We start from the raw sequence: 24,525 nt of genomic DNA, 5'->3' as shown, positions 1-24,525 counted from the left end.
ACCAGTATATTTGCCCTCTACCAGACTCCTGTACCCCACTGGTCTGGGTCTGTCACAGTGCCCTTAGATACAGATACACTTTTGTCCCAGGTTTGCTTTTTCAACACTGACCCTACTACAAAGGTTTCACTAAAACATTCCAAATACGCTGAAACATACTTGACTGAGAAGGAACTGGCATGGTCAGAGTGCAGGCCTTCTAAAAAGCAACAAACTGTGAATTTACATCCATGATTTTCCACCATTTTGATTCAACAAACTGATCCAGTCTTCTTCACTAACATAGATTTGGGACAGGAATCTGGATCTTCAAATCTAAGTGCGGGAAGAGAAGGAAGGGTACTCAGGGTTATGTTCTGTCAGCTATGTATCAGCCCCTTCCTGTTCTAAGTGTAACCCGGAGTGCCTGGGGTAGCCCTCGCTGAAAATGCTAAGATCAGGGTAGACTGCAAAAAGGAGAGCAGATTCTCTCAAAACTGGTGGTTAACACTAAAATTAGACTCACCAACCAGTCACAAACTGTGCTCCTGTTTCCCCCACACTGGTTATCAAGAAGCTAAAAAGAAATCACACAGCCCACTTTATTGCATTCCAGTTCTCTGGCTCCCAATCACATAGGTCCAATACAGTGAGAAGTTATTTAAAAACTCTGTTTACTATACAGAATGTTCTTCTGACCCCAAAGAGCCAGCCACACTACGAGGTCAATATTAGTGCTGCCAGCCAATCCTTTAGTGTCTAAAACTAAAGGTTTATTAGAAAAGAACAAGAAGAGTCGTTAAATGGTCAATCATATAAATATATATATTTATATTGAGAGAGAGAGAGAGAGACTTCAAAGTCCGTATACCAGGTTCTTAGCAGTATTGGTGAGTTTGCTGGCTTGAAAGTCCCTCTGAACACATCCATCAGTCCTTTGTTCAGAGCTTCAGTTTGTAGAAAAGTTGCTTCGGAGGTAAGAAGCAGGATTGAAGACAAAACGGAGAAGATGCAGCTGCCCTTTATATTCCTTTTGCCATTTGGCTTGTACTTCCTGTGTCCGAAACACAAGTTTCACAGCACATAGCATGGAAAAGCCTTAAGGCACATCTACGCTGGCAAAGTTAGATCACCGCTCAGAGAGCGCTGAAGGGAATCCACTGTTGTGTGTTCACACTGTCAGCTGCCTGCGGAATAGCGTGTTCGCACTTGCAGCAGTATTCGGAGCAGTGCACTCTTGGCTGCTATCCCACAGAGCACCTCTTTCTCTTCAGCCACTAAGACTTGTGGGAAGGTGGAGGGGGTCGCCGGGCATCCTGGGTCCTGTCCCAATGACCCGTGATGCATTGCTTCACATCCTAGAAATCCCTGTGCTTCCATCCGCATTTGCTGCCATCTTTCAACAGTTTGTTTACTGCGTGCCCTGCCTTTTCGGGCTGCAGGAATGGATCCCGAACTGTTGACCAATATGCTGCTCGCTCTAACATATCACGAGTGGCAGTGGAGTTATTTCTTAAACTGCAAAGGCAAGAGGAGTGCGATATTGATCTCGCCACGCATACTAGCTATGACACGAGATTGCTTGTGACATTCACAGAGGTGCTGACCACAGTGGAATGCTGCTTTTGGGCTCGGGAAACAAGCACTGAGTGGTGGGATCACATTGTCATGCACGTCTGGGATGAGGAGCAGTGGCTGCAGAACTTTTGGATGAGGAAAGCCACATTCATGGGACTGTGTGATGAGCTTACTCCAGCCCTGCGGTGCAAGGGCACGAGAATGAGAGCTGCCTTGTTGTTGGAGAAGCGTGTGGCAATTGCACTGTGGAAGCTGGCTACTCCAGACTGCTACCGATCGGGCGGTAACCAGTTCGGAATGGGAAAGTCGACCCTTGGACTCATGTTGATGGAAGTATGCAGGGCCATTAATCGCATCCTGCTCCAAAAGACCGTGACTCTGGGCAACGTGCGTGACATTGTGGATGGCTTTGCATAAATGGGCTTCCCTAACAGCGGAGGGGCGATAGATGGCACACACATTCCAATCTGGCACCAGACCACCTAGCCACCAAGTATATTAATCGGAAGAGGTATTTCTCAGTGGTTCTCCAGGCGCATGTGAATCACCATGTGCATTTCACAGACATTAACGCAGTCAGGAAAGGTGCATGATGCACTCATCTTTCAGAACACTGGCCTGCTCAAGAAGCTGCAATCAAGGACTTTCTTCCCAGACCAAAAGATCACCGTAAGGGAAGTTGAAATGCCCATTGTGATCCTGGGAGACCTCACCTACCCCTTAAAGCTGTGGCTTATGAAGCCATACATGGGGCAACTTGACAGCAGCAAGGAGCGTTTCAACAACAGGCTGAGCAAGTGCAGAATGACTGAGTGTGCTTTTGGCTGTTTAAAAGCCCGCTGGCGCTGCCTCTGTGGGAAGCTGGACCTGGCTGATGACAATATTCCTATGGTTACAGCCGCGTGCTGTACGTTCCATAATATTTGTGAAGGGAAGGGTGAAAGCTTCACTCAGGGCTGGACCACAGAGGCTCAGCGCCTGAAGGCTGAGTTTGAACAGCCAGAGACCAGGGCACAGCGTGGGGCCATAAGGATCAGGGATGCCTTGAGGCAGCGATTTGAAGCTGAAAGCCACTAATATTTGTTGCTGTGATGGGGATTTCAGTGCTTGTAATGCTAGGAGGTGATTGGTGCACATGATGCAATAAGGGGATTTAATATAATTGTATGTTTCTTTGCAGAGCTCTTTTTGCTTTCAATTAATAGAATAAAGATTGCTTTCAAACCTACACAATTCTTTTATTAAAAGACAACAAATGGAGGAGAGAGTCAAATGAAAAAATACATCAGCATGGAGGGGGGTGGGGGAAGGGAAGGTCCCAGGAGGAGGAGGGGACCCGGGATGGCTAAAGCTTTGTGTATGTCCAGGGATCATATCCGGCCTTCTCCTTTGGAGTACAATGCAGTGGGTACTGTACTTCAGCAGGGCCAAACTGCAGAGGGATGGGTGTTGAGTGCAGTGGGTAGTGGGAGTCCACACTGCTGGACTGTGAGGAGGGAGGAGTGGAATGCTGCGGGTAGAGAGTGGAGCCAGGAGGTTGATAAGAGTGTGATGGTGTTGTCTGTGGGGTACATGGGAAAGAGTTTTGTGAGAGCGGCCGCAGGGGAGGGCGGGCGCGTTGCTGCTCAGTTTGAAGAGCTAGTGTTGCCTGGAGTCTGCTTGGTGCTCCATAATGTTTAAGAGCTGTTCCATGGCTTCTTTCTGACAAGCTGCGTTGTCCTTTCGGTCCCACATCTCGCTGTCCCGCCACTCCTTCAATTCCCATTTCTCGGCAGCTGAGTGCATCATAACATCACACAGAAAGTCCTACTTAGTTCTTCTTGGCCACTTTCTAATTCTGCACAGCCGTTCTGCCGCCGATAACAGGGAGGCTGGGCTCCCACGGTCATCTCTGTGAAGTTTTAATGCAACATTTTACAGAAGCGGTATTGTTTGCAACACACACAACACTGATTCAGTGCTTTAAAACACAGCCAGTACTCTCACACCTCTCACTAACTGGCTGACTCCAGGCAAGCACACATGAGCCACAAGACCCTCAAAATGGTGAGTAGCCACAGGGGCAGGGGAAATCACTCTTCCCGGACCCTGCTGGAAAATGGGCACGTGGCTCGGGCGCTTGGGGAGAGCCAGCACTGCAGGGGGGGCCTGATAATCATTCCTGTCCCCACACTTTCAACAGGATGTGATCATTATGGAAGATACCTTGCTGCTGGTGGACTGAGAGCAATCAATGGGACACAATCATTCCGGGGTACAAAATATATCGGAAGGACAGAACAGGTCGTGCAGGGCGGGGAGTGACACTATATGTGAAAGAAAATGTAGAATCAAATGAAGTAAAAATCTTAAGTGAATCCACATGTTCCATAGAATCTCTATGGATAGAAATTTCATGCTCTAATAAGAATATAACATTAGGGATCTATTATCGACCACCTGACCAGGACAGTGATAGTGATGATGAAATGCTAAGGGAAATTAGAGAGGCTATCAAAATTAAGAACCCAATAATAGTGGGGGATTTCAATTATCCCCATATTGACTGGCAACATTTCACTTCAGGACGAAATGCAGAGATAAAATTTCTCGATACTTTAAATGACTGCTTCATGGAGCAGCTGGTACGGGAACCCACAAGGGGAGAGGCAACTCTAGATTTAGTCCTGAGTGGAGCGCAGGAGCTGGTCCAAGAGGTAACTATAACAGGACCGCTTGGAAATAGTGACCATAATACAATAGCATTCAACATCCCTGTGGTGGGAAGAACATCTCAACAGCCCAACACTGTGGCATTTAATTTCAAAAGGGGGAACTATGCAAAAATGAGGGGGTTAGTTAAACAGAAATTAAAAAGTACAGTGACTAAAGTGAAATCCCTGCAAGCTGCATGGGCGCTTTTTAAAGACACCATAATAGAGGCCCAACTTCAATGTATACCCCAAATTAAGAAACACAGTAAAAGAACTAAAAAAGAGCCACCGTGGCTTAACAACCATGTAAAAGAAGCACTGAGAGATAAAAAGACTTCCTTTAAAAAGTGGAAGTCAAATCCTAGTGAGGCAAATAGAAAGGAGCATAAACGCTGCCAGATTAAGTGCAAGAATGTAATAAGAAAAGCCAAAGAGGAGTTTGAAGAACGGCTAGCCAAAAACTCCAAAGGTAATAACAAAATGTTTTTTAAGTATATCAGAAGCAGGAAGCCTGCTAAACAACCAGTGGGACCCCTTGATGATCGAGATACAAAAGGAGCGCTTAAAGACGATAAAGTCATTGCGGAGAAACTAAATGGATTCTTTGCTTCAGTCTTCACGGCTGAGGATGTTAGGGAGATTCCCAAACCTGAGCCGGCTTTTGTAGGTGACAAATCTGAGGAACTGTCACAGATTGACGTGTCACTAGAGGAGGTTTTGGAATTAATTGATAAACTTAACATTAACAAGTCACCGGGACCAGATGGCATTCACCCCAGAGTTCTGAAAGAACTCAAATGTGAAGTTGCGGAACTATTAACTAAGGTTTGTAACCTGTCCTTTAAATCGGCTTCTGTACCCAATGACTGGAAGTTAGCTAATGTAACGCCAATATTTAAAAAGGGCTCTAGAGGTGATCCCGGCAATTACAGACCGGTAAGTCTAACGTCGGTACCGGGCAAATTAGTCGAAACAATAGTTAAGAATAAAATTGTCAGACACATAGAAAAATATAAACTGTTGAGCAATAGTCAACATGGTTTCTGTAAAGGGAAATCGTGTCTTACTACTCTATTAGAGTTCTTTGAAGGGGTCAACAAACATGTGGACAAGGGGGATCCAGTGGACATAGTGTACTTAGATTTCCAGAAAGCCTTTGACAAGGTCCCTCACCAAAGGCTCTTACGTAAATTAAGTTGTCAAGGGATAAAAGGGAAGGTCCTTTAATGGATTGAGAACTGGTTAAAAGACCGGAAACAAAGGGTAGGAATTAATGGTAAATTCTCAGAATGGAGAGGGGTAACTAGTGGTGTTCCCCAAGGGTCAGTCCTCGGACCAATCCTATTCAACTTATTTATAAATGATCTGGAGAAAGGGGTAAACAGTGAGGTGGCAAAGTTTGCAGATGATACTAAACTACTCAAGATAGTTAAGACCAAAGCAGACTGTGATGAACTTCAAAAAGATCTCACAAAACTAAGTGATTGGGCAACAAAATGGCAAATGAAATTTAATGTGGATAAATGTAAAGTAATGCACATTGGAAAAAATAACCCCAACTATACATACAATATGATGGGGGCTAATTTAGCTACAAGAAGTCAGGAAAAAGATCTTGGAGTCATCGTGGATAGTTCTCTGAAGATGTCCGCGCAGTGTGCAGAGGCGGTCAAAAAAGCAAACAGGATGTTAGGGATCATTAAAAAGGGGATAGAGAATAAGACGGAGAATATATTATTGCCCTTATATAAATCAATGGTACGCCCACATCTCGAATACTGTGTACAGATGTGGTCTGCTCATCTAAAAAAAGCTATACTGGCACTAGAAAAGGTTCAGAAAAGGGCAACTAAAATGATTAGGGGTTTGGAACGGGTCCCATATGAGGAGAGATTAAAGAGGCTAGGACTCTTCAGCTTGGAAAAGAGGAGACTAAGGGGGGATATGATAGAGGTCTATAAAATCATGAGTGATGTGGAGAAAGTGGAGAAGGAAAAGTTATTTACTTATTCCCATAATACAAGAACTAGGAGTCACCAAATGAAATTAATAGGCAGCAGGTTTAAAACAAATACAAGGAAGTTCTTCTTCATGCAGCGCACAGTCAACTTGTGGAACTCCTTGCCTGAGGAGGTTGTGAAGGCTAGGACTATAACAGCGTTTAAAAGAGAACTGGATAAATTCATGGTGGTTAAGTCCATTAATGGCTATTAGCCAGGATGGGTAAGGAATGGTGTCCCTAGCCTCTGTTTGTCAGAGGATGGAGATGGATGGCAGGAGAGAGATCACTTGATCATTGCCTGTTGGTCTACTCCCTCTGGGGCACCTGGCATTGGCCACTGTCGGTAGACAGGATACTGGGCTAGATGGACCTTTGGTCTGACCCGGTACGGCCGTTCTTATGTTCTTATGAGGGTGAGCAGGGAATCAAGGGAGGGTCTTCTCCAAGCCTGCGGCTTCCGCCCTGGCTGCTATGCGGCTTGCCTGTATGCAGCAATGGTCTCTTCCACCCCCGCTCCCGCCTCCCGTGACAGCACAGTGTCATGGTAAAGTTACAAGAAACAAAGCAGCTCTGCCGAAGAACCAGCAGCAGCGGATTGCCCAGTAGCTCCTCAAGATCTCTGAGGGAGATTCCCATGAAGTGAGGGAGTCAATCAACAGCCTGTTCTGCCTCTCAGACTAGGCATGCGGTGGGAGACAAGCATGCTTTCTGCAACTCTCCTGCCCGCAACAACTCGCTTCAGCAATTCCCAAAGTCGGATCCACTTACCAGGGACCTCCTCTCCTGTTTGCGCTTCACCAAGATCCGACGACTGTGACTGGCTAGGCTTCTCCGGGGTAGAAAAGAGCTCCTGGCTGCATGCATCTCTGGCCTCCGAGTCATTCTCTGCCTCTGGGTCCCCCTCCATATCCTCTTCCAAGATTTCCTCCTCCTGTCTCGGTCCACTGTCGACTGGCACGCGAGCCAACAAAGTATCCACAGGGGCTTTCGCAGTGGAGGTGGGGTTGCCACCGAGTATCATGTCCAGCTCTTTGTAGAACTGGGTGCAGCACCGGAGCAGCGGTTTGCCTCCCGCGCCTTGTGGTAGGCGATACACAGCTCCTTCACTTTGACCCTACGTTGCAATGTGTCCCAGTCATGGCCCCTTTCTGTCATGCATCGTGAAATTTGTCCGTAGGTATCATAATTCCTACGGCTGGAGCACAGCTGGGACTGCACAGCCTCCTCTCCCCAAAAGCTGATGAGGTCCAGCAGCTCGGCATTGCTCCAAGTGGAGGATCACCTGGTGCGCGGAGGAGGCATGGCCACCTGGAAAGATGTGCTGAGACCACTGCATGCATCACCGAGCAAACAGGAAGGGGACTTTCAAATTTCCAAAAGAATTTACAGAGTGGGGATGACGGCATGGTCACCTGAGGGCAGGACAGTAGAGTTCAAACCGATGACCAGAGAGTTGAGAACAGGCATTGTGGGACACCTCCCGGAGGCCAATCAGAGCGCTATAATCGCCACGGTGTCTTCACTGGCACAGCAGCTGTGTAGCCACGGTGCAGAAAGCTGTACGCCTCTTGTTGGGGTGGGTTTTTTAAAGCGCTACAGCTGTGCAATTTCTGCACACTAAGTGGCTTGGCAGTGTGTACATCTTGGGAGTTACAGTGCAGAAAGCTGCTTTACTGTGCAGAAACTTGCCAAAATAGACAGGGCCTTAGAGTTCTCTGTCCACTGGCCTGCCCTTACATGCCTTGCTGACTCAGAAGGTGTATCCCCTGGCTCCTTTCAGTGGGTTCATTGTACAGCTGATGACCCTTGATTGGCCATCAAACCGCCTAGGTGGTGCTGATGGCAATCTGTCTGGGGTGTCACCCAGAAACACAGCACAAGTTTGGAAATACAGATGTACCATACATATCTATAACACAATACAAAGGTGTTACAAATATATAAATAAGATTATCGTACTTGGCAAATCATAACATTTTCACTGACACCTTACATGGCATATCTGGCATGATTCATTGCAATTTTATAACATTGATAATATTATCAGAGTTTCCATATTCTGTACAGTGTCACACTAGGCTCAACCCTGAACTTCGTATTTGGGATCAGTCATTTTAGCTAAGCAGTAGAGAGGTTCTGTCACTTCTCATGGGAGTTTTTCATTATTATTATTATTACTATTATTTTATTTTATTTATTTTGTCCTTGTGTAGTTCCATTTCTTTGTTAATTAGAGCAAGTCAGATTTCCACTGAGACTGCAACAATACTGTCATCTGCCTGCAATCTGTCAAGACTCTCTAATACCTCCTTCAGTTGTTTTTGTAATTGAATGTTATTGGTTTGATCCATCTCTGCTCTGTTCAGTGCAAATTGCAACATTCTCATGGTAGCTGGAAGCAAATGGAAACACAGTCTTCCTGAGAGTTCCACCATATATCATTGCAAAGCTGGGGTGTCAGTTATAATTTTTTAATCAACTAATCATGCCACTGATGTAACTGCTTTCTCAATAAGGTTTAAATAGTTGTTGAACACTCATGTGCCAGACATATCAGATGATTGAAGCTGAGAATTTTTCTTATCTTTTCCATTTTAGTTTCTTCTAAGGAAATGGCGAAGATCTTGTCATTCTTTTCACTGCATTTTTGGGTGGTATTTTCAGCAACTTGGACACAATGTTTTGAAAGGGGGTGGGATTCAGATATAAGATCATTAGCATTAAGCAGGAATGCAATTTCCCCTGTATAGATGTGTACACACATTATCATATTATTTCTCATGCTTGACTAGCCATCTAGCATTAAGTATTTATCTTGATTCCTGTGGGAATTGACATTTAATTTTTCCTCTGTTTCTTCATTTACAACCTCTATTAGTGTACATGTGAGTTTAAATCTGTCTGGAAAAGATTATCCAGGGCACAATGCTTTATTCCTTTCCTTTTATGGCTCGTTTTGTGCTATACTGAAAGTGATATTGTTAGCATAGAAGAGAGTTGCAACTTTCTTACTGAGTTTAAATCTTGGTCTTTCCGTTGCTTCAGTTTAATAATTTCTGACTGAACTTTGCTATTTGAGTGCCAAACTAACAGAAAATGATGTTGAAGAGTTGATGGAAAGCCTGGAACCAGAGACCTTAAATTATCACCATGGCTACATTTTGAGGATGACAGTGACATACTCATTACTGTTCTGTGCTTTTGCTTAATTAGACAGTCTTATTCAATGGCACATTTGATCTTGAAATACATGGACAAAAATGGATTGTCTACACTTCTGAGATGAGCACACATCTTTTCTTTTTTGATATTTAACCCTTGATACTGATATTTTACTTTAGAATTCTAGTTTTCACTACTTCAGTCACTTGCTTCCTGTCACTTCAACTTCAAGCATGCTGAATCAGATAAATGCTGACGTTAATCACTGAATGCTAATCACTTGTTTGCTATATTGATTGATATCTTTCACATTTACTACACTTAGAATAAGAAATAACCACCTAGTGGATTGAATTCTGTGAAGACTTAAAAAAAAAAATATGATGAGCTACTTAGTTAAATATAGTCATCTTATCAGCTGTCCTGCCCACCTTCCAGAAATTTCTATATTCTATCAAACAGAAACACCCAAACAGTTCACAACTCCATCTATTCCCCTCAACATGATAGTTGATTCTTGCCACAAATGACTCCACCTGTTCATCTTTCCTCTCCAGAGTTCTAGATTGCTCAGTAAGAAAGTTATATTTTCCTCATTGGTGTTAACAGGAAACTTAGTGTTTTCATTACTTCAGCTAACTTCTTAGAGTAGTTAGTTTTAGAGTGAGATTTTCAAAAGCTTTGTCCCAACTCTTTCCAACCTTTGTGTTTTGTTTCTTGTAACGTTAATCTTCTTGTAAGGGGACTGTAATCCTCATTTCCTGGTTGGTCAACAGCTGAGTTTTGGGAACTGAAAATCTCCCATCGTGGAAGGGTACGAGAAGTACAGGGAAATAGTGAACATCTGCAATCTTTACTCCAGGTTAACAAAGTTTTTTGCATGTCAATTAATGGAACAGTGAAGGTACCCACTGACTGAACGCATATGGAACCTGAATTTAGTTCTTACCTTGTGAAACAGAGTTGGTTCCTTCAGGATAGGGGTGAGGTCCATTGCTGGAGGAGTGTGAGGGCTCCTTGAATTAAATGTAAACCATGTCTGAATTCTCGTTCAAGTCTAATTAAAGTACACCTCTACCCCGATATAACGCTGTCCTCGGGAGCCAAAAAATCTTACCGCGTTATAGGTGAAACCGCGTTATATCGAACTTGCTTTGATCCGCCAGAGTGCGCAGCCCCGCCCCCTGGAGCGCTGCTTTACCGCGTTATATCCAAATTCATGTTATATCGGGTCGCTTTATATCGGGGTAGAGGTGTACAGTGCAGTGTCATTTGAAGAGGTTATTCTCCCTGGTACTTCAGGTACTTTTGTTTTGTTTTGTTTTTTTGTTCAAACCTTTAAAAACACGTGGTGGTTGCCTTATCTATGAAGGGGTCTGCATTAAATGGCAAGGAGAAGCAGAAATCTCTTTCTAGGCCAGTGCTAATGTAACTTCCTTTCTTCTAGGTGGAGATGCCTCCATTATTCCAATGACCAAACCAGAGGACCAGCCTTGTGAGCTGGTTAGTAGAAAAGATCCAACAAGGCATTCAGCAGATTGCAGTGGCAACCATGATCCTGTGGGTCCAGAAAATAAAAGGAAAACAGAGGAAACTGCAAGTGATCATGTGACCAAGAGAATGAAAACTGTCATCAGTGATTCTACATGTGAGGTCACTGAGAGAATAGCTGCTCAGTATGTTCCTGGCAATCAACAAAACATACAAGACACAGATAGCAGCCGCTCTGAATTTATTACAGATGGACAAAGAGAGATCTTAACGTGTGCTAAGGAGACCGGACTAATAGGAGCCAAAGTGATGGATGTTTATAGAACCGGAGCAAAGTGTGTGCTGGGAGAGAGGGATGATGCTCGGAGACCTGGGGTAGAATATCATCATGTTGGGTTACTACGAGTGAAGCCAGGCCGTGGAGACAGGACCTGCTCCATGTCCTGCAGTGATAAACTAGCTCGCTGGAATGTACTGGGCTGTCAAGGAGCCCTCCTGATGCATTTCCTACAGCACCCGGTGTATTTCTCAGCGGTTGTAGTGGGGAAATGCCCATATAGCCAAGAGGTCATGCGGAGAGCAGTTATTGAAAGGTACTTGATCCATAGAAGACCAGGAAGAGTGTACCAAGACTGAGTCATGGAGAGCAATGCCTGTCAGTGTGGTGTAGGGACATGGGTATTAGAAAGTTTGCAGTGCTCAGTCAGACAATCAGCAGAGAGATCAAAGTGATAAAGCAGCCATGTGTGGCTTGGAGGGAAGGTGACTGCTCCTGATGAATCAATAATGAGAATTTGATGTTCTCCAGGAAACACTTCTCGGGTTTCTAACTCTTGCTGTTCTTAATCCTTTGATCTGATCCTAATCCCCCTATCATCATGCAGTCCCTCAAGAAAATGACCTCCTTTTCTCTTCGATCCCTGCTCTCTCTCTCCTCTCTTCCTTTTCACATTATAGACCATCCCAACAATGGTTCCTTTTCTTCTGATATTGCTCCCAGTACTCTCAAATCTGTCGCTCTGGCCCCTTCTTAAAGGGGACCTACTGAGATTGATATTGGGTTTGCATTTTTTTTTTAATGAGGTACAAAGAACGTCCTGCAAGAATTTTATCAAAATAAAGTTGTTGTTTTTTCCTACTTGCTTTTGACATTTGAAATTCAGGACTTGTCTACCCAGGAAGATTCCCTGGTGACTGTAGATCCAGTGACATTGTGTCACACATGACTTAGTGCTGCAGCAGTTGAGAGGGAAAGATTTTTAGTCAGACTGTTTAAAACTGTTTAAGATGCTTTTGTTAATACCTGTTTAACTCTTAAGACCATTGAACATTTAGGGTTTTTGTTTGGTTCAGACCCATCCAGATTCCCTTCAGTTAAGCTATCAGAGCACATGATTCATACTCGAGCCTCCACAGTGGCTCTCCAGCAAAACCAGGGAAGGCCAAATTTAGAAATATCAATTTTCTTTTAAAACATAAAGGATAACAATATACTACTGCTATCAGTTACTCTTTTAATTTACCTGGCAGAGGTCTGTGCTGTGGATTTAAATGTCCTGGGTTCAGAACCTGCTGATTGCCCATGCAGGGATCAGTGTAATTCTATATGATAAAATTTCTGTTTCTTCAGTTTTCTTTTTACAAACTCCAGGAAATGTCATTAAAAAAATACATTAGAAGACCATTAAGGTTGTAAAATCAAGCTCTCAAAAGTTTGGCTATGCCAAAATTAAGATTGGCTATGCTACCTTAATTTTGCCTTTTTGTGCAGCGGCATTCTGATACAGTCTTAGATGATCACATATCATGCAGGAGCCTCTACATTTATTTATTGACAAATAAAATTTGCAGAATTTTAAAATATTGTGCACAGAATTTTTGTTTTTTTGGCATAGAATTCCCGCAGGAATAATATAATATACTACAGTTTTTACTTACACATACTATGTATCTAAGATTGTTTCTTCTGGTACTGTGTTCCAATCTGTGTATGCCAGACAGTCCAGGAAAATAATTTTATTTACAAAATGCACAAGGCATGAATTCTGGTGGAGACCTTTCCTCACTCGCTCTGTACCTTACAAAATAAGAGATGTTAAAATAAGGAATATGGTTTGTCCTTTTCTTAATTTAATTATATTACTCCTGGTTTTATTCCGAGAATATGTGATACAGCTCCTAACTAGGAAGTTGTTTGTATTAGATTGTGGAATAGTCTGTCAATGCAAGTGGTGGATGCCTAGTCTCCAAGGATAGCTAACTGATGCAAATTTTGCATATTTGAACTTTTTAACTCTTGCTTATTTGATTTACCTTAAGTTGTCTACATTAGGAGTTTGCACCAATTTAATTAGATCTCTTTTAAAATGAAATTGGTGAAATTTTCTAGTATAGATAAGGCTTTACTAAGCTATTTGGTTCAGCAATGTCATGAGGCACAGAGTTCCACAGATCAAACAAAAGTTGCTTGGTAAAGTATTTCCTTGTATCTGTTCTGACTTCATAGCATTTCAGTTTCATTAAGTGGAGGTTGCAGGGTTATAACTGGGAGTCTGCTGAAGGATCACTTTCAGTGACTTGCATTTCTCCATATCTACTGTAGGTGTCAGCACATCTCATTTTTACCTGATGGTTTCCATGTTCAGGAGGTGAAAATGTTGCAGTCAAATCTTCAGTTTAAACATAGCCGCCATGCAATTCAGACAGGTCATGCTAATGGCAAAGCAAAGCTTGTTCCTTGTGGTGCAGGTGAGTGACTTGGACCAATTCCTTAAATACCTACAGAGACCAAAGAGTAAATGGCATGACTTTGGTCTATTTTTCCTGAAGCATTATCTCTTTAGGGTTTTATGTAGCAAGAGACCGCTTTTATGCCAAGACTTCATCATCATTAGTAATTATGATTAATATTAAATTATTCATACAGCTCCTGAAGTGTGCTGAAGACACTTCACAGAATGTGTAAAAGACTTGGTCAGTGCCCTGAGGAATTTACATCAATAAGACTATGTCCTTGTTTCAGTTAGTTATGCATTCTCGTTGGTGTAGGAATGCAGGAATTGCCATACTGGATCAGATCCACACCAGCTAGCGATTCCTATATATAGAGAGAGATAGTACAAAATAGTATGATGTAAAAGTTTTATTGGCATGAGTCTGGGATGTCTGCCTTATTTATCAGTGGCAGTGAGTGAGTTAAGCAGGTCATTGCGTGGTTTCACAGTTTATTCTCATGCCTTTGCAAAGTATTACATGGATGTCACCACCACATGTGTAATATGCAGTTTCTCTCCATCTGTGGGATACACCTGTACCATCTGCTACCATGTACTTCTCTGTCTTAGCTGAAAATTGACTTGGAATGTTTAATGGAGATGTGCCTAGGAATACTGACACATGAAGAAAACTGGTGGAAGGATTGTAAACAAAATAATAGCCATGTCACAGGTTGGATGCGTGCTTAAATAAGCAGGTCCAGGTGCTCCCAGTTTGGCCAGTTAAGAGGGCAGGGCAGCATCTGGGGCTATAAAGAGAGAGGTTGTCAGTAAGGAAGTGGGAGCACAGCAGAGAGTCTGCTGGGAGGGGAGGCCGTGGGGAACCTTTTCGGAGTTAGGGGAGAGGGGCAAGCCCTGGGAGGTGGTGGTCAGTTAAAAGAGCAAGGAAGAATCCTGCAGGAGGGACTGAGATAAGCAAAGGGAAAATCCCCTGGGAGCTGTAGCCCAGCGTGGGCTGGGGAACTGTTTTGTTTTTTACTTGTGTTTAGAAAATAAAACTGACCTGAAAAGAGACTCTGGGTGTGGCAATAGGTCCTTCACGGGCTGAAGACATGCCAGCACTGTACAAACCACCTCTGGCCATTTGGTTGCCAAAGATTTCTGTGTTAGGACTGATCTTATTTAGCAACTTCATTGGTAGGGTAGAATGGGAAAGAAACAGTATATTAATAACATTCACTAAATTGGAGGATATTGCAAATGCCAATGAGGAATATATTTAGCTACTGTGGTGATAAGGACTCGAAATAACTAAAACAGAGAGAGATTAGAAACATTTCCAGGAAATAACAAAATGAGATTTCTCTTGGAAAAATGCAGCTGATTCATCTGGGAAAAGATAATCTGAAACACAGGTACAAGAGGAACCTTAGAAGCAATAATGCTGAAAGAGACCCAAGGTGGGAGTGGACTACAAATCAGACTAGAATTTTTTGCAGTGCAATACAGCAGCTAAAAAACCACTGCAATTTTGAGCTGCTCCCACAGAGGCATTGCATCATGGAGCTGAACGGCAGTGGGTTCTCCATATGCTGCTTGATACAACTGCACCTGTGCCATGTTACCAGGAAGACCGAAAAAAAGAGGGAATTCAGAGACGAACAAAAATAACTTATCATGAGGCTGTAGAGATTTGTAAGGAGAGAGTAAAGGAGCTGTAGTTAGTCTATGCAATGATAAATTGGGTACATTATTGTTAGTGTTTTTTATGTATTTATATTACAATAGCACTCACACAGTGCTAGGCACTTTCAACCCATATAAGAATATATAGTCCTGGTACCAGAGACCTTACAATCTAGGATGAGTAGAAACAGACAAAGTATAGGGGAGAGGGATAGATAAATATCAGCTCTTCCCTGCTCTTCTACTGAGCCTTTATTCATTCGCTAATTTCTGATATAACTTTTAAGGATATGTCTACCGATAGTTGAAAGGTATAAGTGTGAAAAAGGTTGAGGGATTGTTTAGGGTGGGGGGAGGCAGCAGCAAGAATATAAGCTGACTAGTATGCAAAACTTTTGCCATGAGATGGAATATTCCGCAATCTAATATCTCAAGCAAAGCAAGGGGAAGCCTTGTTGTCTGGGTCACTTAAAATATATTTGGCCAAAACATGACAGAATGTATTGAAGGGAACTCTCCTGCCTTGTGGAGAAGAGAGACTACTGGCCAGGTGTTAAAGGTATTTAGGTGTCTAAAGATGTAAATAGATGCTTCTGAAAATCCCACTAGGTGCCTGTCAGCATCTTTAGGTTCTTATATACCTTTGAAAATCTGCCCCAGATGACTTGATTGGTCTTTGCCATCTCTAATTTTTTGTCTGTTTCAGGAGTCTAGTGGGTTATTGGGAAAGGAAGGAATGTTTAATCAAAATGTTTCTATATGAAACTCCAGACTCATCCCTGATGGGACTGGAAAGATTACAATGCTAGTGGCATGTTCATTTAAGTTTACCTGAATTAGTCTGGGTAGTGGTATATTGTTATCACAAACCCTTTTGTTTTGCAGTATTGAGAGTTGTGATTTTCTGCTGAGAATCTCCTTGTTCATGATCTTTTTTTCCCCAGCTATCAGCTGGAGTGCTGTCCCTGAGCAACCTCTAGATGTCACCTCAAATGGCTTCAAGCAGGGAACAACAAAGAAAGGAATCGGAAGTCGCCAGACCAGGTGTGGTAGTAGTAAGGGCTTGTGATGTCCCTCTGGGAGTGTATCCTTATCAATGTATGTTCCCCTCTCTGTTTTACTTTGACATAGAGTGTGGTGCGTAGGGACTGCGGGCATCATTAGGGGGTAATGTGATGGGGAAGAAATCCCCACGTTTGTTCCATCCCAGACCATGCTCCTACTGCACAGAATAGAGAGTAGGGGCGGGGCAGGTTGAATCTGTGTGTTTATAGGCTTAGCCCCTTCACTGGGATGTTTCTTGTTACCTTTGCCTAATAGAATTTTTCTAATAATTAAAGCAAGGGGGGGATATTTTTAAATGAAACCAGAATCTTTTGTTGATGATGTAGACTAAATTGTCATTCTCTGCCTAGCAGAAGGCAGTGGCCTCCATCCTGGTTATTGGGTAGGAGATGAGCCTGTTATTTGATAGAATTTTCACATGTGGCCACCCCCTTTTCGGTGAGGATTGTTCCAGTGCTTCCTTTATTGTTGGAGTAATTGATTTCTTTGGTTGCACTTGTTTGAGATGTGTGTTTTCCCTTGCAGGCTGCAAATCTTATTTCTGCCTGCTTTGTGTGAAGTGTAATCCCTTTATTGGAAGCTGGAACACTTGTGGTTTATTTCTAGCACTTCTGTCTTACTTTTTCCCATGACACTTGCTCTTCTGTGGTCATTAACATGTCAAAAATGGAAGCTGGCCTCTGTCCTCAAAGCTGTACTTTTTAGAAGAGATTGCTGTTTTGTCCTGTCCTGACCAGTTTGGAATGAAAAATTTCCTATGGTATTATCCCAGAATCATAGAACTGGAAGGGATCTCGAGAGGTCATCTAGTCCAGTCCCCTGCACTCAAGGCAGGACTAAGTATTATCTAGACCATCCCTGACAGGTGTTTGTCCAACCTGCTCTTAAAAATCCCCAATGATGGAGATCCCACAGCCTCCCTAGGCCATTTATTCCAGTGCTTAACCACTCTCACAGTTAGGAAGTTTTTCCTAATGTCCAATCTAAACTGCCCTTGCTGCAATTTAAGCCCATTGCTTCTTGTCCTATCCTCAGAGGTTAAGAACAACAATTTTTCTCCCTCTCCTTGTAACAACCTTTTATGTATTTGAAAACTATTATCATGTCCCCTCTCAGTCTTCTCTTTTCCAGACTAAACAAACCCAGTTTTTTCTATCTTCCCTCATAGGTCATGTTTTCTAGACCTTTAATCATTTTTGTTGCTCTTCTCTGGACTTTCTCCAATTTCTCCATATATTTCCTGAAATGTGGCACCCAGAACTGGACACAATACTCCAGTTGAGGCCTAATCAGCGTGGAGTAGAGTGGAAGAATTACTTCTTGTGTCTTGCTTACAATACTCCTGCTAACACATCCCAGAATTATGTTTGCTTTTTTTGCAACAGCATTACACTGTTGACTCATATTTAGCTTGTGATCCACTATGACCCCCAGATCCCTTTCTGCAGTACTCCTACCTAGGCAGTCATTTTCCATTTTGTATGTGTGCAACTGATTGTTCCTTCCTAAGTGGAGTACTTTGCATTTGTCCTTATTAAATTTATCCTATTTACTTCAGACCATTTCTCCAGTTTGTCCAGATCATTTTGAATTTTAATCCTATCCTCCAAAGCACTTGCAATCCCTCCCAGCTTGGTATCATCCGCAAACTTTATAAGTGTACTCTGTATGCCATTATCTAAATCATTGATGAAGATATTGAACAGAACCGGACCCAGAACCGATCCCCATGGGACCCCACTCGTTATGCCCTTCCAGCATGTCTGTGAACCACTGATGATTACTCTCTGGGAACGATTTTCCAACCAATTTTGCACCCACCTTATAGTAGCTGAATCTAGGTTGTATTTCCTTTGTTTGTTTATGAGAAGGTCATGCGAGTCAGTATCAAAAACCTTACTAAAGTCAAGATATACCACATCTACCGCTTCACCCCTATCTACAAGGCTTGTTACCCTGTCAAAGAAAGCTATCAGGTTGGTTTGACATGGGTACAGAAGTTAAACTGACTGGTCTGTAATTCCCCGGGTTGTCCTTGTTTCCCTTTTTATAGATAGGCACTATATTTGCCCTTTTCCAGTCTTCTGGAATGTCTCCCATCTTCCATGATTTTTCAAAGATAATTGCTAATGGCTCAGATATCTCCTCAGTCAGCTCCTTGAGTATTCTAGGATGCATTTCATCAGGCCCTGGTGATTTGAAGATATCTAACTTGTCTAAGTAATTTTTGACTTGTTCTTTCCCTATTTTAGACTCTGATCCTACCTCATTTTCACTGGGAGTCACCATGTTAGATGACCAATTGCCACCACCCTTCTTGGTGAAAACCGAAACAAAGAAGTCATTAAGCCCCTCTGCCATTTCCACATTTTCTGTTATTGTCTTTTCTCCCTCATTGAGTATCCGGCCTACTCTGTCCTTGGTCTTCCTCTTGATTCTAATGTATTTGTAGAACGTTTTCTTGTTTCCTTTTATGTCCCTAGCTAGTTTGATCTCGTTTTGTTCCTTGGCTATTTTAATTTTGTCCCTACATACTTGTGTTGTTTGTTTATATTCATCCTTTGTAATTTGACCGAGTTTCCACTTTTTGTAGGACTCTTTTTGAGTTTTAGATCATTGAAGATCTCCTGGTTAAGCCAGGTTGGTCTCTTGCCATACTTCCTATCTTTCCTATGCAGTGTGATAGTTTGCTCTTGTGCCCTTAATAATGTCTCTTTGAAAAACTTTTGAAAAATTGCACCACTGTGGACGAGACTGCTGGTTTCTGTAATATGAACGTGTCTGGGGATTGACATATCGAAAATGCTGATAAGTTGGGATGTGATAGCTCAGAATTGATGATGGGATATAGAGACTTTTGCCTGTGGGTTGCTGGTTCAATTCCAGTTCAGGTGAGTGATGACCAAAAGTTGTAGCTTGTTCAGTAGCCTGTTTGAAAGTAGACTCATAGACTTTAAGGTTAGAAGGGACCATCATGATAATCTAGTCTGACCTCCTGTACAGTGCAGGCCACAGAACCTCACCCACGCCTGAAATAGACTTCTAACCGAGTTACTGAAGTCTTCAAATCATGGTTTAAAGACTTAAAGTTGTAGAGAATTCACCATTTACACTAGTTTAAACCTGCACGTGACCTGTGACTGAGGCTGCAGAGGAAGTCGAAAAGCCCCCAGGGTCTCAGCCAATCTGACCTGGAGGAAAATTCCTTCCTGATCCCAAATATCGTGATCAGTTAGACCCTGAGCATGTAGGCAAAACCCACCAGGCAGATAAATGGGAAAATAGTTGGCGGTCTTGGCCGTGTTCTGGTACTGTAGTCAGGTGTCCACATCACCAGTCCATTAACTGGTGCCTTGCATGGCCTGTCTGTTTTCCAATCAGCTGGGAACTGAGCAGTAGTGAGCGAGGTGATGGGGAGGAGAATCCTAGATTTAGTCTTACGGAAGGAGAGTAGGAGAAAAATCTCCTTGACTTAGAACTGCTGTTTACCTTTATTAAAAGCCCACTGTACAATGTTTCCAGCTCCTCTCTAGGAACAGGAGGACCAAGAGCTTTATAACTTAAGTGTGGTATTTGGGAGAATATTAATTAATATAGATGATCCTATTTGATTTTTATAAGTATTTTTGTAAATTGTTTGTACATTTTGTACAAATTGTTTGTTTGTACAGTGAGAGGTACCAGCCAGAGACACTAGCCCATGGGAGCAGAACCAGGAACCTTTTGGACCTATGGATCCTTAGATCTTTCTGCAATTTTCATTGGACTCTTCCTGCTCTGTGCTGATTGGCTGCTTGTTCCATCCCTCCCTCAGTCTCCTCACCTCATCTTCACTCTACATCTGACCCTCTGACCCTCTTCTCCCCTGCCCTGTCCCCCTCATTCCCCTTCCCTTTTCTTTCCCTTTAGCTTATCTCCTCTTAAGTAGCCCCCCTATCTGCCTTCCTCCCCGTTCCTCCCCAAAAGTGGAACTAGCATGCTGTTTGCTGTCATCACATTGCTCACTCTGCTGGTGTGTTCTATTCCTTCCCCCACCCTGTGTCTGTCTGGTCTAGTTACACTGTAAGTTCTTCAGGGCAGGGACTGTCTGCTACTCTGTATTTGTACAGCGCCTGGTCCTGTTCTTGGTGGGCCCTTAGGCACTGCCGTAATAAACATGTTAAATAATAATACCTGCTCCTAGAACTGTGGATAAGTGCACTTTATATAATTGCAATAAAGTCAGACCAGAGAGGCCAAGAACTGAATGGACTATGGAGGTTGAATTAACCTCTCATCCTGAACGGGTGAGCTGATGGATGATGTGAGGGAAGCTTACAAGACTGTGCTCCATACTATATCTGTTCTGTGGCTAAGTAGGACTCTCTTCATTTGCACTAATTTAACACATTTGAAAAAAAAAATCCAGTGTTGATTGACCTGCAAAGGGGTGTATACCCTTTTCTTTCTTTGTGACTAAAGCTCAAAAGTTTATTTTCTAACGTAAAGGCTTAGTTTGTTACATTAAAAATTCATGTCTTGTCTACTGTTTTTCCTGGAAGACTTTATGGATCACTATTATTGCTAAAATTATATAATTGGCTCTTTATGGCATTTAGGATTACGACATAACAGATAGCAAGGAAGTGAAACCTGATTAACTGAAGGAGGAAGCAGTTTTATACAGTCTTTTTTTTTTTTTTTTTTTTTTTTTTGGCTTTTGTTAATAAAAATTAACTAAACCACTAAACAGAATAAAATATCTTTGTTAAAGGCTCAATATTCTAAGCATTCATTTAAGGCTGAAGGCATTTCCCATTCTATTTTCCTGGGTTCTCCAAAAAGTCTTCTGGCAAAAACAGGGAAGAGAAGACTTGATATTCCTGCTATTTCTAAGGTTAAAAAATTGTCAGGAAAAAAACTATTTAACAAACTCCACCTTCTAGGCCTTCCTTATAAATCATCATTTTCAAATGGCACTCACTTTCCTTATTTACTGATGGGCCTTTTGATGTCGCACCACTATACCGTCCGAGTGCCTCGCAGCCAGTAATGAGTGTGTCTGCCTGGCACCCCTGTGAGGCAGGGCAGGATTTTTATCCCCTTCCCCTTTGTCCCCATCTGTCTTATTGAGGGTTTTTATTCATGCTAAATAATGTAATTGTTGGCAGTTCTGTCAAAGTCTTGTGGGTTGTTCTCTTGCTTGATGTTTGGTGCTGAGCCCCTCGTCTCTGAGATGGATGTGGGCTGGCAGGGGCACAGTCTCTTGCACAGGATGCTGTGGGGATATTGAAATGTCCCCTCTGCAGTCTGACATAGTACTGGCTAGGATGGCTTTACAGCTTGCTTCTTGGACAATGTAGCTCTTTATCAGTGTATCACTTCAAGTGAAGGGAAAGGAGAGTGGGGAGCTCGGATGGAGCAGCAGAAGTTAAATCATTACGGATCCCTTTACATCATTCAAGAAATTAACAAAGGGTCTTTGTCTGGGCTGTGCTAATGTGAATTGTAAAGGTAAGCATACCATTCCAAATTCCCATGCCACTGCTGAACACAGCCAGAAAGAGAGAGGCCAGAAAATGCTCCTGATACAAAATTCTGATTCACTTTTCTGTAGTATCCCACTGCTGTCTTTGTCAGGGTACACTAGCCTACGGCTGTTCTACGGTGATTCTATGAATGATTACCTCTCCCTTTTGGCTTTCCATGACCCTTCCTTTCTCATCATTTCACTCCTTTCACTTCTCTAGCAAACTCATTATTTGAAAATTTAAAACTATAATTAGAAAACCAATTCTAAATTATCTCAGAAACCTACAGAACTGTTAATTGTAGTTGTATTTTATCTTTATGGCCTCTTTCTAAATATTTATAAAATTACCACCATTTTGTGGTTTGAACAGGGAATAACTTTGTAAACGCCCTAAAAAAATTCATACAAGATAGTGTTTATAACTAACCAGACTTTTCCAGTAAGTGAAGTTAGTTACTGTCACCTCCACAAGGCATAGAATGGAAGCAGGGGACCATTTTCTCCAACATATCAACCTCATCTGCAAAACTCTTTAAGGTTTTACAAACAAAAGTGCATTTGTTTAAAAGTTCCTTTCTTGTGTCATCCTCTTCTTCTCCCTGAGAGCAATTCTAGATGTACAAGACTCTGGGAGGTGGCTAGTCATTTGTAAGATTATCCTAGGCAAAGCATTTATAATTGAGGGAAGAAGCAAATTATCTATCATTGCTGTAGGCCTAATGAGACAGGTGTCCACAGCAAAACTGCTGTTTTATTTATCCTACAGCTGATGATTTGAATTCAGTTTCCTCTTCCTATTAGGTCCCGGATCTGTAAGGTGGAACTTTTCCATGTATTCCAAAGGCTGGTGGCTAGTATTTCACAGGAGAATCTGCCAGAATCTCTCAGGTGAGGAATTACTCTTTCTGATTGGTTATAAGGAGAATCTCAACAGATCCTAAGAATGGCTCTGATGAAACCAGAGGCTGCCAATATAATGAAATTTTATTTCTGCTGGGATCAGCATTAAAATATGACTTTTTAAGGCTACAACATTTGGATATTGGCAAATGCAGTATGTGCTTTCTTACATCTGTTACCCAATTGGAGTTAGCAGTAATGGTACCTCTTGTATTCAAGTGAGACCATGATATGAAAAAGTTCTTCTTCGAGTGATTGCTCATGTGTATTCCACTATAGGTGTGCGTGCTTGCCACGTGCACCGGTGCCGGAAGTTTTCCTCTTAGCAGTACCCGTAGTGGGGGAGCACTGCTGCGACCCCTGGAGTGGCGCCTCTATATCACGCCATAAAGGGGGCTGCGTGCTCCCCCCACCCTCGGTCCCTTCTTGCCGCCAGTGAAGGTAGTCGGAACTTCTGCTCCAGCCTTGACTGCAGTGCTTCTATCCTTAGTGGTATCCAGTTCGAGTGTGAACACTTTCTCTAGTTCTTTGCCTGGCTCGGGGCATGCCCCGTGGCCCAGGCTTCAAGTCGTGCGACTCTTGTCGCAATTCTGTGCCCAGAAGCGATTTGCACTCCCAGTGTCTTCGCTGTCTGGGCGAGGCTCACATTAGTGAGCGTTGCAAAATCTGCCGCTCTTTCAAGCCCCGGACAAAACGAGAGCGTGAGATCTGACTCCGGGCACTTCTGATGGAGTCAGCACTAGTCCCGGCACCGGCGCGTCGACCCGACCCATAAGAACATAAGAACATAAGAAAGGCCGTACTGGGTCAGACCAAAGGTCCATCTAGCCCAGTATCTGTCTACCGACAGTGGCCAATGCCAGGTGCCCCAGGGGGAGTGAACCTAACAGGCAATGATCAAGTGATCTCTCTCCTGCCATCCATCTCCATCCTCTGACGAACAGAGGCTAGGGACACCATTCTTACCCATCCTGGCTAATAGCCATTTATGGACTTAGCCACCATGAATTTATCCAGTCCCCTTTTAAACATTGTTATAGTCCTAGCCTTCACAACCTCCTCAGGTAAGGAGTTCCACAAGTTGACTGTGCGCTGCGTTCCACAAGGTTGACTGTGCGCTGGGTTCCACAAGGTGACCCCACGCCGGGCACCGCGTCTTCGGTGCGTAGTGAGGCACCGTCTACTAGTCGGCACCGTCCCTAGCTAAGAAGCAGGGAAAGACTCAACGGCGCCGGGAGAAAGAACGGGGTGAGGCCAGACCCGAGCTGGGCAGCCCACAATCCCCGTCGGGACCTAGACCTCCAACTCGGGCTGAGTGGAGTAGTCCGGTCCCGTCCGCGCAAGCATCTCCCAAAGTGCGGATGCCTTTGACGCCAGAGGCAGCCCAAGCCGCGCGTGACATCTTAGCCCTACCAGTGCCGGGAGCGCCACTTCAGTTGGGCCCCCAGTCCCGAGGGAAGCCGCCCTTGGGCGCACATCAGCCCTCCCCGGACGTGTCCGAGATCAAGGTGCCTTCCCGGGTTGAAGGGCCGGCCCGAAGCCCGCGACACACTTCCACCCTGCGGGCCGGGTCTTCTGGGAGTGAGTTTGACTCCTCTGATCGCAGGGACCGTAGATACCGGGACAAGAGGCGACGCCGCTCCTCTTCGAGCCAGAGTGAGAGGAACAGGTCTTGGCGCCAACGGCACCAGCATTCTTACGCCAGCGCCCACCGCGATAGACGCCGCGCTCGGAGTGCGTCCC

General features: G+C 43.5%; 1 protein-coding gene across 1 annotated transcript in view; it reads left to right on the top strand.

The window, feature by feature from the left end:
* Nucleotides 1–24,525, top strand: part of ADAT1 (adenosine deaminase tRNA specific 1) — a 45,420-nt gene that overhangs the window by 12,922 nt on the left and 7,973 nt on the right. The window contains exons 6-9 of the mRNA XM_065416562.1: nt 10,862–11,498; nt 13,508–13,653; nt 16,250–16,349; nt 22,684–22,770. Of these exons, the coding sequence (XP_065272634.1) occupies nt 10,862–11,498; nt 13,508–13,653; nt 16,250–16,349; nt 22,684–22,770 (970 nt within the window). The remainder of the gene's footprint in view (nt 1–10,861; nt 11,499–13,507; nt 13,654–16,249; nt 16,350–22,683; nt 22,771–24,525) is intronic.

This window comes from Emys orbicularis, chromosome 14 (genome assembly GCF_028017835.1).
Source record: "Emys orbicularis isolate rEmyOrb1 chromosome 14, rEmyOrb1.hap1, whole genome shotgun sequence".
NCBI classification, from domain to species: Eukaryota; Metazoa; Chordata; order Testudines; family Emydidae; genus Emys; species Emys orbicularis.
Note: the sequence above shows the minus strand (reverse complement) of the source record. Positions and strands in the feature narration are given on the sequence as shown.